This window comes from Chenopodium quinoa, unplaced genomic scaffold (assembly GCF_001683475.1).
Source record: "Chenopodium quinoa cultivar QQ74 unplaced genomic scaffold, ASM168347v1, whole genome shotgun sequence".
In the NCBI taxonomy this organism is placed as follows: domain Eukaryota; kingdom Viridiplantae; phylum Streptophyta; class Magnoliopsida; order Caryophyllales; family Amaranthaceae; genus Chenopodium; species Chenopodium quinoa.
The window spans coordinates 2,523,170-2,540,514 of NW_018742770.1; the positions used below are offsets into that span (position 1 = coordinate 2,523,170).

The 17,345-nt window shown below is 32.2% G+C and overlaps 2 protein-coding genes across 3 annotated transcripts; both read left to right on the plus strand.

The window, feature by feature from the left end:
• Positions 1–2,788: 2,788 nt before the first annotated feature.
• LOC110724684 (cytochrome P450 83B1-like) lies at positions 2,789–6,716 on the plus strand. The gene is made up of 3 exons (XM_021904126.1): positions 2,789–3,481; positions 5,706–6,015; positions 6,094–6,716. Exons 1-3 carry the CDS (start codon positions 2,919–2,921, stop codon positions 6,703–6,705), a joined length of 1,485 nt encoding a protein of 494 aa, XP_021759818.1. The 5' UTR covers positions 2,789–2,918; the 3' UTR covers positions 6,706–6,716.
• A 4,033-nt stretch (positions 6,717–10,749) lies between these two features.
• On the plus strand, positions 10,750–16,931 carry LOC110724686 (cytochrome P450 83B1-like). 2 transcript variants are annotated; one of them, XM_021904131.1, is made up of 3 exons: positions 10,750–11,417; positions 15,701–16,019; positions 16,106–16,931. In XM_021904131.1, exons 1-3 carry the CDS (start codon positions 10,852–10,854, stop codon positions 16,715–16,717), a joined length of 1,497 nt encoding a protein of 498 aa, XP_021759823.1. In that variant the 5' UTR covers positions 10,750–10,851; the 3' UTR covers positions 16,718–16,931. The 2 variants fall into 2 exon arrangements, with proteins under 2 accessions (XP_021759823.1, XP_021759822.1); XM_021904130.1 differs by lacking the exon at positions 10,750–11,417 and adding an exon at positions 12,927–14,163.
• The last annotated feature ends 414 nt before the right edge of the window (positions 16,932–17,345 follow it).

Consider the following 17,345-nt stretch of genomic DNA (forward strand, 5'->3'; position numbering starts at 1 on the left):
TATCTATATACTGAATTAGTGAATTCTATCTCCTAAGTCCTAATAATTCTAGACTTCTTATATCACAGTATATTATCACATACAATGTTATCTCATAATAACATATTACAAATGGACTAGGTTCATCATGGACAAAGGAGTTTGTAAAGACGGTCTACGATAATGTAGCATGGTGCATAAAGAGGTTATCATTTGGGTAAATAGCGAGGAATGTTTGGTAAGGCTACTGAATAAATGGTAATACCTCAAATTTGTGACATACAATAAAGTTCTTCCTTTTTTCAGCCTGATTGAGGACAAATCTCTAAGAAAACATGATCTGTGTTGAAGCTAATTTTAGTTTTTAAGTGCTATAGAGTAATTATAGTGTCCTGCATTGATAAAAAATTGAGAAAGTTAAACTCTTTATAACGTTAAAGAGCTAAACTTCCTATTCCCATGTAGTTTAGGGATAAAATCTCCTTTAGACTAGTGAAGTATAGTCTTTTTCTTCATTTGCGAGTGCAGCATAGGCACGTATTTTGGAGCAGAAGATCAAATAGTCCTGCCTGGACCGTGCCATTTATAAGTGTGTGCAGCATACATACATGTACGAAAAGCCCGCCTAAATCTTTAGCCTGAAACAATTTAAACTTTTGCCCAAGCCCAGCCCCACTCAGCCCACGAGAATCAAGTCTAACTTATTTTTTGTACTCCGTAATTATATTTCCAAATTCCAATATAAGTATTGGGTATTGGCAAGATATTTCCTTACCACAATATAAAAAATTAAAAAGACTCTTTATAGTTAGGTCATTTAATAACTCATCTTTCCATTATCAAATTCAATTAATAGTAGTCTTTAGACTATCTCCAATGGTGAGACTCGAATTTGAGTATTGAAATACAAAATGAGTTGTTTTTTTTTTTTTTTTTTTTTTTTTTTTTTTTTTTTTTTTTTTTTTTTTTACCTCCAATGGTGATATCATACTCACTTCTCAATTTAGCAACTCATGTGAAGCCTAATTTCCCAATAGTGAGACTCTTTAAAATATACAAATGTCACTTTTAATTTAAGCTCACCAAATCCATATCTTTTTTTAATATCAAATATTGTAAGATTAAAAAAAAGGTAAAACTTAAATAAAACAAAATATATTAGAATATTGAAAGGGGTCTACACTTTTTGTCAAATGAGACTCAAAGTTGAGTATCTAAACTTAGCAACTTTCTTTTGGAGTTGCTAAGTTTAGATACATTGCAAAAAATATTCTCTCACTCTTAAAAATACTCACTTGAGTCTCACCATTGGAGAGGGTCTTATATTCCTTTTGATGTTAGTTTCAATTAAAAATTAAACAATACGAGTAATATGGTTATATGGTAGAAGAAAGGTAGTGATGATAATTATTTATTGTTGTTGATAATCGAAGATTATCTCCTTACTAATTATGCTAGAATAGACCTTATAAATAAAAATTGACCCAAGTTGTTCATATACATCAAGTCAACGTGTAGCTATGTATACATAGTTTAGTTGCAATATTTCATGATTATGGAAATTCAAGAACCATAAACCAAAATCAGGGAAACCATAAAACATGATTCTTCTACTCTTCTTATTAGCCACTTCTCTCATTTTCTTTTATCTAAAACACCGAAAAAATGAACCATTTCATCTTCCACCCGGACCTAAAGGGCTCCCTATAACCCTATTATAGGTAACTTACACCAATTTGACCCTTCGAAACCTCACCTCTACTTTGCTAAGCTAGCCAAGATTTATGGTCCAATCTTTTCTTTACGATTTGGAACAGTGCAAGCCTTGGTGGTTCAATCCACGAAGACGGCGAAAGAGGTCTTACAAACACAAGATCTTAACTTTTGTTATCGACCACTAATAGTAGGAATGCGAAAGTTAACTTATAATGGGTTAGACCTAACGTTTACTCAAAACCTTGATTACTTTAGAGAACTAAAGAAGATTTGTGTTGTTCATCTCTTTAATTCGAAAAGAATTGAGTCTTTTGCTCCGATTCGACACGAAGAAGTCATGAGGATGATTGATAAGATATCTACCAAGTCTTCTGCTTCAGAAATTGTTAACTTGAGTGAATTGCTAATGACATTTTCAAGCTTCAATATATTTTCAAGTTCCTATATATTAGTATAATTATGTGGTATGTTACATACTCTATACATTACACAAGAGCAACGGTATCATGTTTTACTGTTTTAGAGTAGGATAAACCATTCAAAAAAAAAAAATAAAAATAAAAATCAATCCACTCAATTTTTTTTTTTTTTTAAATTCAACTTTATGTCTATAGAAGCGTGTTAATTAAATACTTGTATTACGAAACGTAGGGAGTAGCTTAGTCATTTATTTGTTATCATCACTCCAAATTTTAAATTTTAGTAGTATGTATTAGTCGTCCCTTAGTGTCTTCTATGGGTTGCTTTAAAATTTGACAATCTTTTAGATATGGACATTTAATAGAATATATGATACGCTAATTATTTTTTCTCCTTGACAAGTAAGGGTTTAATCACTTCAGCTTAATTTCAGTTCAGTTCAGTTTAGTTCAACTCTAATAAGTTCAGTTCAATTCAGTTCCTAATTTTCTTCTTTCATAAAATATTCGTTAAGTTCAGTTTAGCTCCAATCAGTTCAGTTCAATTCAGTTCAATTTAATGTGAACAAGATAACATTATCCTTTATAGTAGTAATATAATGATAATATAATATATTAAAACTCGAAAATCAAAATTGATTCGAATCGTTCATGTATCATGTCAACATGTTAGTTCCATTAATTACCAAAAACAGAAAAAAGAGAGGCAAAATATTCAATAAAAGTCAACGTGTTACTTTCTATATATAGTATTGCAAGATTTCATGATTATGCCAATAACAAAAATTTGTGAAACCATATAACATGATACTACTACTCCTCTTCCTAGCAATCTCCTCTCTTATTTTAATTTTTCTAAAACACAAAAAAAATGAACCATTTCACCCTCCACCCGGACCTAAAGGGCTTCCTATCATAGGAAACTTGCACCAATTTGACCCTTCAAAACCTCACATCTACTTTGCTAAGTTAGCCAAGATCTATGGTCCGATCTTGTCTTTGCGATTTGGAACCGCACACGCCTTGGTGGTTCAATCCGCCAAGACGGCGAAAGAGGTCCTACAAACACAAGATCTAAACTTTTGTTACCGACCACCAACGTTAGGAACGCGAAAATTAAGTTATAATGGGTTGGACATAACCTTTGCTCATAGCCTTGATTACTTTAGAGAAATAAAAAAGGTTTGTGTTGTTCATCTCTTTAGCCCGAAAAAAGTAGAGTCTTTTGCTTCGATTCGACACGAAGAAATTATGAGGATGATTAATAAGATATCTACAAAGTGTTCTGCTTCAGAAATCGTTAACTTGAGCGAGTTGTTGATGACCTTTTCAAGCTCCAATATATGCAAAATTGCTTTTGGCAAGAGGTACTTCTCGTGATCTTATGATTTGGAAGTAATTTACATATAAAACGTTACATTATCTCGGTTATTTTGTCGATCTACTACTAATTTAATAATATATTTGATGATGTAGCATGAATTCTATAATTAAGTTTGTCTCATTATAACATCTTAGCTAAACGCCAGTTTGATAAATGGTGAGTAATAACTAATAAACAATAGTGATATTTTAGTCATTGCTACTTAGCTAGCTAGCTAGCTTGCGTAGACGTCGTGGTAATAGTGCGGTGATGCGTGGAATTCTGTTAAAAAGAAAACACATGATTACTGACGGAGTTTTTTTTTTTTTTTTTTTTTTTTTTTTTTTTTTTTTTTTTTTTTGGGAATCCTTTAAACTTTCATAGTTCTCCATGCTAACATTTGAATTTAATCAATAATTTCTATAATTATGGATGAATAATACTCCTCCTCCATACATTTTATATCAGACGATAATTATATACACTAATTTACACTTTTTTTTTTTTTTTTTTTCCAACAATGATTCCCCAACTTAGACCATTGCACTACAAGAAAAAAATCAAAGAGGGCGACTTTAATCGGTCAAGGAGGACGAGTTATAATTTGCCTTGTTAGTTTCTATCAAGGAGGGCAAAATTATAATTGCCCTTTTATTACAGAGCAAAGAGGGCGAAATTTACTTTCGCCCTTCTATTTCAAAGCAAAGAGGGCGAATTTAGTTTTCGTCCTCTATAATAGAGCAAAGAGGGCGAAATTTTAGTTTCTCTAATTTTAGAGCAAAGAGGGCGAAATTTTAATTTGCCCTCTAATTTTAGAGCAAAGAGGGCGAAATTTTAATTTGCCCTTGTTGAAAGTACTACAAGTAATAAAATAATACGCCTAATTTAATAATATTGGTAGCTTCAGGCCTCACTTTTCCCTTCAAAAAAGAAAAACTCTCACTCTCTCTCCTCTCAAAATGATGAACCCTAAACCCCCAAATTGATTACTCGAATCTTCAACTCGAATCATTTGCTCGAATAATTAGCTCGAATCTTCTGCTAGAATCTTCTGCTCAAATCATTTGCTCGGATCGAATCTCTTGCTCGAATCTCACCCAAATCGAAAGGTCAGTGTTTTAGGTATTGCATGTTACATTGATCGGTGAAACTCAAGTTTGAGTATTGAAATACAAAATGAGTTGTTTTTTACCTCCAATGGTGATACCATTCAATTTAGCAACTCATATGAAGTCTAAATTCTCAATAGTGAGACTCTCTAAAATATACAATTGTTATTTTCAATTTATGACCCATCAATAATTATAAGATTAAAAAATAATAAAAAAAAAGTAAAACTTAAATAAATTACAAAATATAATAGAATATTAACAAGGGCGCACACTTTTTGTCAAATGAGACTCAAAGTTGAATATCCAAACTTAACAATTTTCTTTTGGAGTTGCTAAGTTTAAATGCCAACTTATTGGTATACATTGCAAAAAATATTCTCTCTCTCCTAAAAATACTCAGTTGAGTCTCATCATTGGAGATGGTCTTATAATACCATTAATCATACAAAGTAGGAAATTTATTAAAAATAATGATTATGCAAAGAATTGTTTATCAATTTACTCATTTTGTTGACATTTTTCTAGAAAATTGTGCCTACAGTACATTGAGGATATGATTTTTGGCTTCTTTAATTCAAGAAGAATACAAACAATTTTATTGTTCTATGTCCATCCAGCAACATTGATTGTGTACTTTCTAATAAATATCAAACACAAATGTACACTAATTATTTTGCAAATCATGTAGTACTAGAATATAATATCTCAAATAGTCAAATCCTTATTCTTATAAAACATGGAGACTTCTAAGTGACAAAAAAAAGGTATATATATATATATACTTTTTTTTTTTTTGGTGTTCCATCCGGTTCACCCTTTGGGCTAATCCGGATTCGGGGATCAGTTCTGGGTGGTTAGGTTCCAATCCCTTCCCGATTGTTGTTGCGGGGGATCGAACACGGGTCCTCCCTACCAAGTGTAGTCCCAATCACCACTACACCAATTCATGACAAAATATAATTAACTTGAGAATTCATGATAAAATCACACGTAAATCGATGTGATTAATGTAAAATTATCCTTAATATTTTCTTTTTTAGCTCCTTATACATAGCCTAAGGTTATGTTTATCATTTTCCAAAAAAAAGTCTTAAACATTTCATTGATGTTTCACAGGTATAGTGATGATGAAGGTTACAATTGTCACAAGCTTCTAAGTGACGCTCAGACTATGTTAACCACCTTCTTCTTTGCTGATTACTTCCCTTCCATAGCCTGGCTCGATAGGCTAACCGGACAATCCTCTAGGCTCAAGAAGGCATTCAAAGACTTAGATACATTTTTCGAAGAAATTATTAACGATCATCTTGACCCAAATAGAGTTAAATCAGAGCAAGAGGATATCATTGATGTTCTACTTCAGATTAAAAAAGAGAAAACCTTTACGTATGATCTATCTATGGACAACATCAAAGCTGTACTTATGGTAACAAATTCCTTATTACCTTACTTTACTAAGATTTGTTCATAAATTGAGTGTTACATACTAAACTCTGTATGACAGGATATGTTTGTAGCGGGAACAGATACAAGTGCAGCCATGGTAGTTTGGGCGATGACAGAATTAATTAAGAACCCAACCGCGATGAAGAGAGTACAAAAAGAAATTCGAGACTCATCAGCACGACATAAGGGTTATGTATCAGTAGAAGATCTACCAGAACTGGAATATCTCAAAGCCGTTGTGAAAGAAACATTTAGGATCCAACCTGCCGCTCCATTGCTAGTACTCCGAGAGTCTCTCCAAAAATGTACCATAGAAGGGTACAATATTCTACCCAAAACCCTAGTGTTTGTAAACGTATGGGCTATTGGAAGAGATCCCGAATACTGGAAGGACCCAGAAGTATTTATGCCCGAGAGGTTTTTAGGGAGTTCAATTGATTACAAAGGGAATGATTTCATGCTCATTCCATTTGGTGCTGGAAGAAGAATGTGTCCTGGAATACTTCTTGGTGTTGCAAATTTTGAGCTTGCATTAGCCAATTTGTTATACTCTTTTGACTGGGGGTTGCCTAAGGGTATGAAGAGTGAAGATATTGACACTGATACATTGCCTGGTATTACTATGCATAAGAAGAATCCACTTTGCCTTGTGGCAAAAACATATTCATAGTTGCACCCTCCCTCCCCAAAAAAAAGTTTTTATATTAGCTTTGTATGTATTTTCAATTTATGATGTTTTTTTTTTTTTTTTTTTTTTTTTTTTTTTTTTTTTTTTTTTTTGACATCAGCATAAGGAAAAACAAATTACAAACTAAAATAAAAGCTTATTAGACTAGTTCTACTATTGTTGGCTAGGATATGCGCCCGCTGAACCTGGTCTCGGTCCACCTTTAGGATGTTGCAACACCTAAACGTCAGCCCTAATTGTTGTATTTCCCGTATGGTCCAGTAAACGTTTAGGTTGTCCACTTCCTTCTTACGTAAGAGATTGATCATATTCATTGAATCCGAGTATAGAAGAACCTTGGAGAATCCCATAGTTGTACACAATTTTAGAGCTTCAAGACACGCCTGTGCCTCCGAATGCAAGGCCGAGGTTGCTAACCCAAAGCTTGCCCCCGCATCGAAGAAGTCCCCATCAGTAAGTTTCATTGCCCATCCAAAACCACTTCTTCCACTATTCTTTTCAAAAGATCCGTCAATCTGTAGAATACAATCCGGTTGCCCCTGACTTGGACAAAAAATATATTTTTCCTGTCCTATATGAGCCTGGAAAAACCCCGGGGGTTCCTGCATACCCATGTCTGGAATGTGCAGTGTACCTAAAGCTGTGAGACTAGGTTTGTTGAAATCTCCCAAGCATTGCACGGCTTGTTCAATGTTCCTTTTCAAAGTGGTGTAACCATCACTATCCCCTTTGAAAACACGTTGGTTTCTACTCACCCATATTCCCCATAAAGTTGCAATAAAAGATGATATTGCGGGGCTATGGATTCCATCCCGACTATAAAGAAGCAGGATATAAGTTTGAATCCATTCCCGTAGTGAACCGGAAAAGGATTCATTAGAGGTATAGCCATCTGTCACGTGAAAATTATTCCACGCAAATCTAGCCAAAATACAGAATCTAAAAATGTGTTGTGTGTTCTCAATATCCAACCCGCAAAAATCACACAGAGTTGCCACTTCATCTAAACGAGAATCAAGCAATGTAACGGAAAAATTTAAACCAAAACAGTAAAACGTTTTGTAACTGAATATTAATCAAACCGGTAACAAAAATTAAGTTTGTTTAATAACCCAAACCCGACCCAGCCCAGCTCGGTTCGGCGCGCGTGTGTGATATATGGTTTACCATATAGGTCCTCCCTCTCCACAAATATGTGGGTAGCCCAAGGGCCACACCCCTTTAGCCCACTCTCTATATTATAAAGAGAGTAAAACTCTCATTTCCCACCAATGTGGGACTTTGAGTTTTTTCACAAAATTCACACACTACACACTTGTTGTTCCAACAGTTTTTCTTTTGTGGGGATGGCATCATAAGAAAGTTTCCATATGAACATGCTCCATTTGGGCGGAATGCGAAGTCTCCAAATGATTTTGAAGAATTTAGCATTTTGTTTAATAAAATCTTGATCTAGAGAATTAGCCTTTTGTGAAAGGAAAGCATACCCGGTTTTCACCGAATACTTTCCCGATGGATGAAGTGGCCAGAACATGAAATCGTCTTCTCTTTTCTTTGGAAGCTCCATTCCTAGAATCTGTTGTGCACTGTTTGTTAGGAAGATATGATAGAATATTTGCAATATCTTATAGTTAGGCAAGATATAATTCCTAGCTATATTTATGTTATTATCTTATGCTAGGATAATTTAGTTTCCTAGTTTAAGTTTATCTTCCTCGGAGCTCAAGGGAACTCTTGTATAAATATTGACCTTGATTAATGAGAAACGGAGGCCATTGAATCATAATATTATCATGGTATCGGAGCTAAGGTTCCTTCAATAATAAAATTAATTTTTTTTTTCGACCACCATGGCCGACACACCACCGCCACGCCGCCTACTAAAATCGAGCCTAATTCTCCCTATTACCTTGGACCTCAAATTTTTCCCTTACAAGAGGTGCGTTCCACGACGATGAAGATTGGATAATAAAGTCGTTAACCTTCAATGATGGGTTTTTTTAGTGTTGAAATAATTGGATGATTATATGTATAAATAATGACCTTACTAATCAATAAAATTTACTATATGTTGGATTTGGTTCCGATTTATTTATTTATTTAATTATTTTTTTTCCGGGATTGTTTAGAGAGCCACAAGGATGGGGGATGAAAATTCCCAAGATCATCTGGAACCGGGAGGGGAGTTCTAACCACTCTAGTCTTTCCCACTCTCATTTCGAGTGATAAAAATATAAATGTAGATGAAAAGATTTTTAAGGAATAGAGGGAGTATATATACAGGAAATACTTAAAAATTGATCTTTAATTACTATGGTAAACAAGCTTACTAAACTAATACTATAAAGAGAGTGAAATACTACCTCCGTTAACTATTATTTGCAACATATATCTCACAAATAATACCCCTTTGTTGCAAATAATAGTTAACGGAGGTAGTAAAAGAAATGTGGCGTTTAAATATATTATTCCCTTAATGATATCTACGGAAAATATATCACACAAATATTTTCCGTATTTTTCGATATCTCATGTATCTAACAGCCTCTCATATCGCACATGTGATGTTAATACGCAACTACACACTATCAAGAAATATTATTGGTTTTTACTCGGTGAAAATAGTATAGTGCATCCGGGTGTACCATGCACCTGGAAAGAACATTAGAAATATTTTAAAGAACATGGCAAAAAAAAAAAAAAAAACATGCTAGTGTTTGAAAAAGAACACACTTGTATCTGACAAAAGAACATGTTTGTTTTTGACAAGAACATGATACATTATAAAGAACATAAATTCTTTATAAAAAAAACATGTTATTTTTCATGGTTACTTGAGTGGTTGAACGTGTTTGAAAAATAACATAATATTTGACAAAAAAGAACATGTTTATGTTTAATTTGATAAAGATAGAGGTGATCATTGGACAGGATGGGCCAAGGTTAAAAAAATCAGCTCAATTCTTGAGTCGGGCCAAGTTTTGGGCCAAAATTTTTGTGCCCAAACCCGCCCAAAATAGTCCGGTCGTGCGGGCTTTTCTGGTCAAGTAAAAAAAATCAACTAAAATGCATAAAAACGTATTCCGAAACCTGCCCAAAGATTAAATTTACGGGCTGGATCCAACCCGATTTGGGGTCGAAAAAATTCTGCCCAAAATCCGTCCAAAATCGGGCGGGGCCGATCTAAATTTGATCACCTCTAGCCAAAGAACATGTTTTTTTCCTAACTACTCGGGTGATTTTTTTTGTTTTTTTTTTATTATTTTTTTAAACGTACATACATTAAAGAACATATTGTATAATGTAAAGAAAATATTGTTCAAATTCAAAGAACATAATAATCAAACTTTAAGAATATATTATGCTCACGTTCTTTATAAATATCTATAATGTTCTTTTTTTCGCCCATGTTCTTTTAAATATATATAATGTTCTTTTCGAGTGCACCGGGTTCACCATCCATACATTATTTGCTTGGTTGTCGTTCGCTATAATTGTTGAATAAAATTTCAATTACACTCTCTATATGCTGAAATAATTCAATAAAATACAGCTAAGCAATGATTAGTACACTATATATTTACTGTTTTTAATTATGTGGGACGTACGTCTCTATTCATAAAAAATCAAATTAAACGGCTAATTATGTATGTTTATAAATTAAATTAACAAAGTAGAACCCATCTTTGTCCTCTTATGATTATTTTAGAATTTGTTGACTAGAACATCAACACATTAAAAAAAATCTAAAATTTTACTAATAAATGACAATAATAATAAAAAATCATATAATATCTAGAAGTGTCAATTTAGATGTTTGAATTGGCTTCGATTTCAGCGAGAGTTGAGTCAGGTCAATTTTTAAAGTTGATTCATACTAGAATATTTTGTCGAATTAAAATATGAATCGAATATTTTTCAAATCGAGTCGGGCCAGGTGTGATGTCATGTAACTCTAATATAATAAATTATCTTTTAAAGTTAAATTAATGAGTTAAAATACAATGTTAGAAGAAGACTATTCTTAATTTGGCTTACCTTTACCTTTCTGCTACTACAGTCTACAAAGTACATATTACATAATACACCCTCAGCCAAAAACCAAGGGAACCATATCATTCCTATATCATGATACTACTACTCATCTTCCTTGCAACAATCTCTCTTATCTTCCTTCTTCGAAAACAAAGGAAGAATGAACCATTTAATCCTCCTCCGGGACCTAAAGGGCTTCCTATTATCGGAAACTTACATCAGTTCGACCCTTCAAAACCTCACATCTACTTTGCTAAGTTAGCAAAGATTTACGGTCCAATCTTGTCTACACGATTCGGAAGTGCACCAGCTGTGGTGGTTCAATCAGCCAAGACGGCGAAAGAGGTCCTTCATACACAGGATCTTAACTTTTGTTACCGCCCATCAATGATCGCAACACAAAGACTAAGTTATAAAGGGTTAGACTTAGCTTTTGCCCATAGTTATGGATACTTCAGAGAAATAAAGAAAATATGTGTTGTACATCTTCTTAGTTCGAAAAGAGTGGAATCTTTTACTCCGATTCGACAAGAAGAAGTCTTGAGGATGGTAAACAAGATTTCTACTCAAATTTCATCTGGTTTAGAAACAGTTAACTTGAGCGAGTTGTTAATGAGTTTTGCAAGCTCCAATATATGCAGAATTGCTTTTGGCAAGAGGTATGTATTAGTATATTACTGCTTATAATTAGTAATGTCCTTTTGATTTGAAATTTGTTGAACTGTACAGAATCATCATGTCTACTACGACTAAATTAAGTTTACTTAACTATATATTAGTGTACTTACTCCTCTGTTTTGCAAATTAAGTGGTATAATATAGTACTTCCTCCGTTTCTAATTAGTTGACGCGTCTGATTTAGACACATATATTAAGGAGAGGAGAGAGAGTAAGAGAGAATGAAAAATAAGTGGGGTAGCTTGTAAATACAAGGTAAAAACTTTACCTCAAAAGGAAACGTCGTTTCAACTAAAAATAAATTTCCTAAAAGGGAATACGTGTCAACTAAAAAGAAATTGAGGTAGTATGTGTTAAATTTTGACTAATTGTGATGATATATACTTGAGCCAAAATATAGTCATGTGGAATTTGGTTAGAAAGAGAAGTGTTACACACACACAAAACACCCAAGGAAGTATTATATAATTCTCCCTCCGTTCTGGTTTATAGTTTCTATTTGTGTATTTTTAAGATATTTAAGAAATTGAAGGAGAAAGTGGATGAACTACATTTAAAAAAATGAGAAGTACAATTATAGATAAAATTTAACTAGAGAAAGTGGGAAAAAAAGTATAAGACAGGTGGAAAATTCAAAGGTATTTAAAAACCAATGATTTAAAAATCAATGAAGAATGTTTTTTTAAAAAAGCTATAATTGTCTTACGTACCATCTAAAAATGGAAACGAGAACAACATTTTAGATTTTCAAAATAGAAAACTGGAACTATATAATGCTGTGAGACAGAAGGAGTACTAATAATAAAAAAAAAGGGCAATTTGGTAATCTTATAATATGTCTATGTTTTGTCAGATTCATCAACTCTCTAATTCAATATTGTGCATGTCATGAGGAGTGAGGATATGGAGGGATGGTTAATTGGTTAGTCCCTCCACCCCCCCGATGTAATGGGGGTTTGACTCCTCACAGACCCCATTCCGGTAATATCATAATAATATATATAGTCTACCGTTAAAAAAAAAGTTATGCATGTCATTTACCCTAAGTCCTCAGATAATATATACAATATAATACTTTGTAAATTTGTTAGGGTAATGTTAAAGAGAAAATTACTTCGTATCCCGACTTTTATGTGTTATTTTTAAAAAATGACAATAGTTACATTTAAAATGGTGTTCCGTATTGTGAAAATTTATAGAATAGATGTATGAGGAAGAATAGATGTATGAGCAATTGAGGATTGAGGATGTAACAGTGAATAAAACAAGGTTATTACAATATCATAATAAAATTTTTAATTTAATAAACAATAATTACGGACGACTAAGCAAAAAATTGAATTTTATCTAATTAATAATCACAAAAAAATTGATTATAATTCCATCTCGGTTTACTACTTTAATATCAAATGTTTATATTTTTTTTAACATATTAGTAATTTAATTACTATTAATTATTGATTGAAATAATGTCTAGACAAGTGTGAAAGTTGCAAGTAAAAAAAAAAGGTATATAATTCATTAAATTTATATTTTTATCACATTTTTACAACTTCAGTACTAAACCAAAAATAAATAAATCATTAATCCATTAAGGCTTATATCAATAATTAAACAAAAAAAAAACAAAAACAAAAAAAAAACACGTACAAACTACTAATAAATTTGCACCTATCATACAGGTCATTGTCCAAACAATTGATCTTTTAGAAATCAATATAAATCAATGGACTACTAATTAATTTGCTTTTTTTTTTAAGATAATAAGAACTTCATAAATAAAGAGCAAATTACAATCTAAGAGAGCTAAAAGTAACTAAAAACAAGCTAACACACCAAACTAAACACACTTACTATAAACAAGCAACCATGTGTTATGTGGCTGAGGACCAAGATACGGATTAGTGATGAAGGCCACCAATTGCATAACACCGAACCGGTAAAACCAAGAGAAACTTACAAAATCTTATTGTGGACCAGGAATTGCCAACTTAACCGAAAGAATTGAGATGATTAAGTGATGAGAACTTAATCATTAATTTGCTATTTAAAATACATAGATAGTACGGAGTGTTGCATAGTCGCATAGGTAGTTACAAGAAAAACCTTAAAACCGTACCATAAGCCAAATTAAAAGTACCATTAAAATCCATATAACATGATAGTACTACTTATCTTCCTTACAATAATCGGTTTTATCTACCTTCTTAGAAAACGAAGGAAGAATGAACCATTTAATCCTCTTCCTGGACCTAAAGGGCTTCCTATTATCGGAAACTTACACCAGTTCAACCCTTTAAAACCTCATATCTATTTTGCTAAGTTAGCAAAGATTTACGGTCCAATCTTGACTACACGATTTGGAAGTACACCAGCTGTAGTGGTTCAATCAGCCAAGACGGCGAAAGAGGTCCTTCATACACAGGATCTTAACTTTTGTTACCGCCCATCAACTATAGCAACACAAAGACTAAGTTATAAAGGGTTAGACATAACTTTTGCCCAAAGTTATGGATACTTTAGAGAAATAAAGAAAATATGTGTTGTTCATCTATTTAGTTCTAAAAGAGTGGAGTCTTTTACTCCGATTCGACAAGAAGTCTTGAGGATGGTAAATAAGATTTCTACTCAAATTTCTTCGTTTTCTGGTTTAGAAATTGTTAACTTGAGCGAGTTGTTAATGAGTTTTGCAAGCTCCAATATTTGCAGAATTGCCTTTGGCAAGAGGTATGTATTAGTGAATTACTATTTGTAATTATGACCTGATTAAATTTTGTTAAACCGTAGTACTAAGAATGATCATTATAATCTGAGAGTGAGGTATAGCTCAAGTAGTTAGAGCTTCCCTCTCGATTTCAGGAGATTTTGGGATCGATTCTCATCCCCGCCCTCTGTGGCTCTCTAAACACCAAAAAATGATCATTAGTCTACTACGACTAAATTAAGTTTACATAACTAGTACTGCACTTACTCCTCTGTTTTGCAAATTAAGTGGAATATTCATAAACGATGTTTGACCATGTGTACAAACAAGTAATAAATTGTTGAATCTTCTTTGGCAATAATTTCTAAGGACAAAAAATTTCTCATTCACACATTATATAAATTAAAGATCCACTCGATCATCATTCCCATTAACTATGATAAAGAAACCCCTACGTCTTATTATCAATTACGAAGTAACGCTGCACCACTCAAACTAATGTCTAGTTCGCACAGGCGTATGTATCATGCATAAATTTTAAGTGATAAAAACATATTGTTTAACTATAATGAACACCATAATTTGTGAGCGTCTATTCATGCACATGATACATCTATTCAAAAAAATAAAATAGAGCATATTACATAAATGTAAACAACATAAATTTAAAGTGATAAAAACATATTGTTTAACTATAATGAACACGATAATTTGTGAGCTTCTATTATAAATAAGTAAAATATAATTCAAATAAGTAAAATTTAATTACTACTCCATATTATTTTTTACCTCATATTTAATACTAACCTCCCTTTTTTTATTAGTTGACACGTTGATTTTAGTACTATTCACATACATTCCTTTGACTTTGTTTTGTGATTTATATGCAAGTAAAAATATAGTCAAGTGGTATCTTGTTGGATTCGTCATAATATATATTTTCAAAATATCAACTTTTTTATTAATTTTGCTAATCGGTAATTAAAGATATTAATGATTTAATTTGTGCACTAACAAATATGAATAAAAAATCGTGTCAATTAAAAGGAAACAGAGGAAGTATTATTTTTTTAATAAATAAAAAATTCAATTTCTCATAAAATTCTCTCTTATTTTCAAGATTGCAACTATAATATGTAAGCTTTCATTTTCAAAATTCAAATTTTATTTTCAAAATTTGTCAGTTGATCATGCAAGTTAAATTAAAATAATATTCATTAGAAATGTTATCATGATCTTTATTAATATATAATAGTTTTGCTTTTAATTTTGTTATAATAATATATGACGTATGTGATAGAGTATATAAACCGATCTTGGGCTTTAACCATCAGCTTAATCTTTTAATTAAGTTGGTCCGTTAACCATATGTCTTAACGATTGATTGTCAAGTGTATTCCTTGTTGTAATGTTCTTTATATTGTTAAATAATGTACTTTTAATCAGAAAACATGTACTTTATATTTGTATGTGACAATTAATTAATAACCACTATATTCTTTCCATATGTTCAATAATATGTCACAAAGTACCTTATAGTTTGATTCAAATGTATCACAGGTATGGTGAAAATGAAGGGTCCAACAGAAGCAGATTTCACAACCTTCTGAATGATGCTCAGGCCATGTTTACAGCCTTCTTCTTTACGGATTACTTCCCTTCCATCGGCTGGCTCGATAAGCTAACCGGACAATCATCAAGGCTTGAGAAGACGTTCAAAGATTTGGATGTGTTTTATGATGAAATCATTAACGACCATCTTGACCCGAATCGCCCTGTATCTGAGACAGAGGACATCATTGATGTTTTGCTACACCTTAGAAAAGAGCGTGCCTTTACCTTTGATCTGACTTTAGACCACATTAAAGGAGTTCTTATGGTAATTCATTAAGTTCATGTCTTACAAATTTAATCTTTGTAATATAATGTTTTTATATTAAATGGTTCTGAATTTATGTTTCATAGAACATGTTTGTAGCAGGGACAGACACAAGCGCAGCCATGGTAGTTTGGGCGATGACAGAACTAATTAAGAACCCAACCGCGATGAAGAAAGTACAAAAAGAGCTTAGAGGTTTAGCAGGCAATCACAAGGGTTATGTATCAGCAGATGATCTGCCAAAGCTCGAGTATTTTAAAGCCGTCATTAAAGAAACATTAAGGTTCCGTCCTGCAGCTCCAGTACTAATAGTCAGGGAAACACTCGAAAAATGCACTATAGAAGGGTATGATATACTACCAAAGACCCTCGTCTTTGTAAATGCATGGACTATTGGAAGAGATCCTGAATATTGGAAGGACCCGGAAGTATTCATGCCTGAGAGGTTTATGGGAAGTTCAATCGATTATAAAGGGCAGGATTTCGAGTTTATTCCTTTTGGTGCTGGAAGAAAAATGTGTCCTGGAATGCTTCTTGGTGTTTCAAACTTTGAGCTAGCATTAGCCAACTTATTATTCTCTTTTGACTGGGAATTACCTGATGGTATAAAAATGGAAGATATTGACACTGATACACTGCCTGGTGTAACTATGCACAAGAAAAATCCACTTTGCCTTGTTGCAAGGAAATATACATAGTTTCTAATCTTTCTGTAAGCTTGATAATCTTAATGATTCATGTTCATCTTCTGAGAATGATATATGTGTTACATGTTCCTCATCAATTATTTAAGTTGTACATTTTTTTTGTGAATGTGTCACAACTTATTAATGATAACTTATATTATTGTAACTTTGTAAGATTATTAATGATATGATGGACTGTTAAGAATTATTAGTTTACAAGATATAAGCACGTCTGTTGCACATGTAAAAAAAAAAATATAAAAAATTATTAAATCTCTATCAATGAAGGAATTTGTTATTTGTTGATGTATTTTTTTTTTGAAGCCATGTTGATGTATTTAAGTAACACTTGAGTTTGTTAAAAAATCAAATAATTTGAAAATTAATTTTTTCATTTGTATGAGATTGAAATCTCAAATTTAAGTATGTATCTTATCCATCAATCATTTTTACATCACAAAATTTTGTTTTATTTAAAAATAAGATTCATAAACTACATAAATTTTAATTGATTAAAATATAAAATTAATCAACAAATACATGGAGAAATGTTTATAAGAAAATTAATTTAATTATCTTAAACATAATTTGATAAAAATTTTAGAATAAAATTCAATTAAGTATTTGGACATTACCGGAA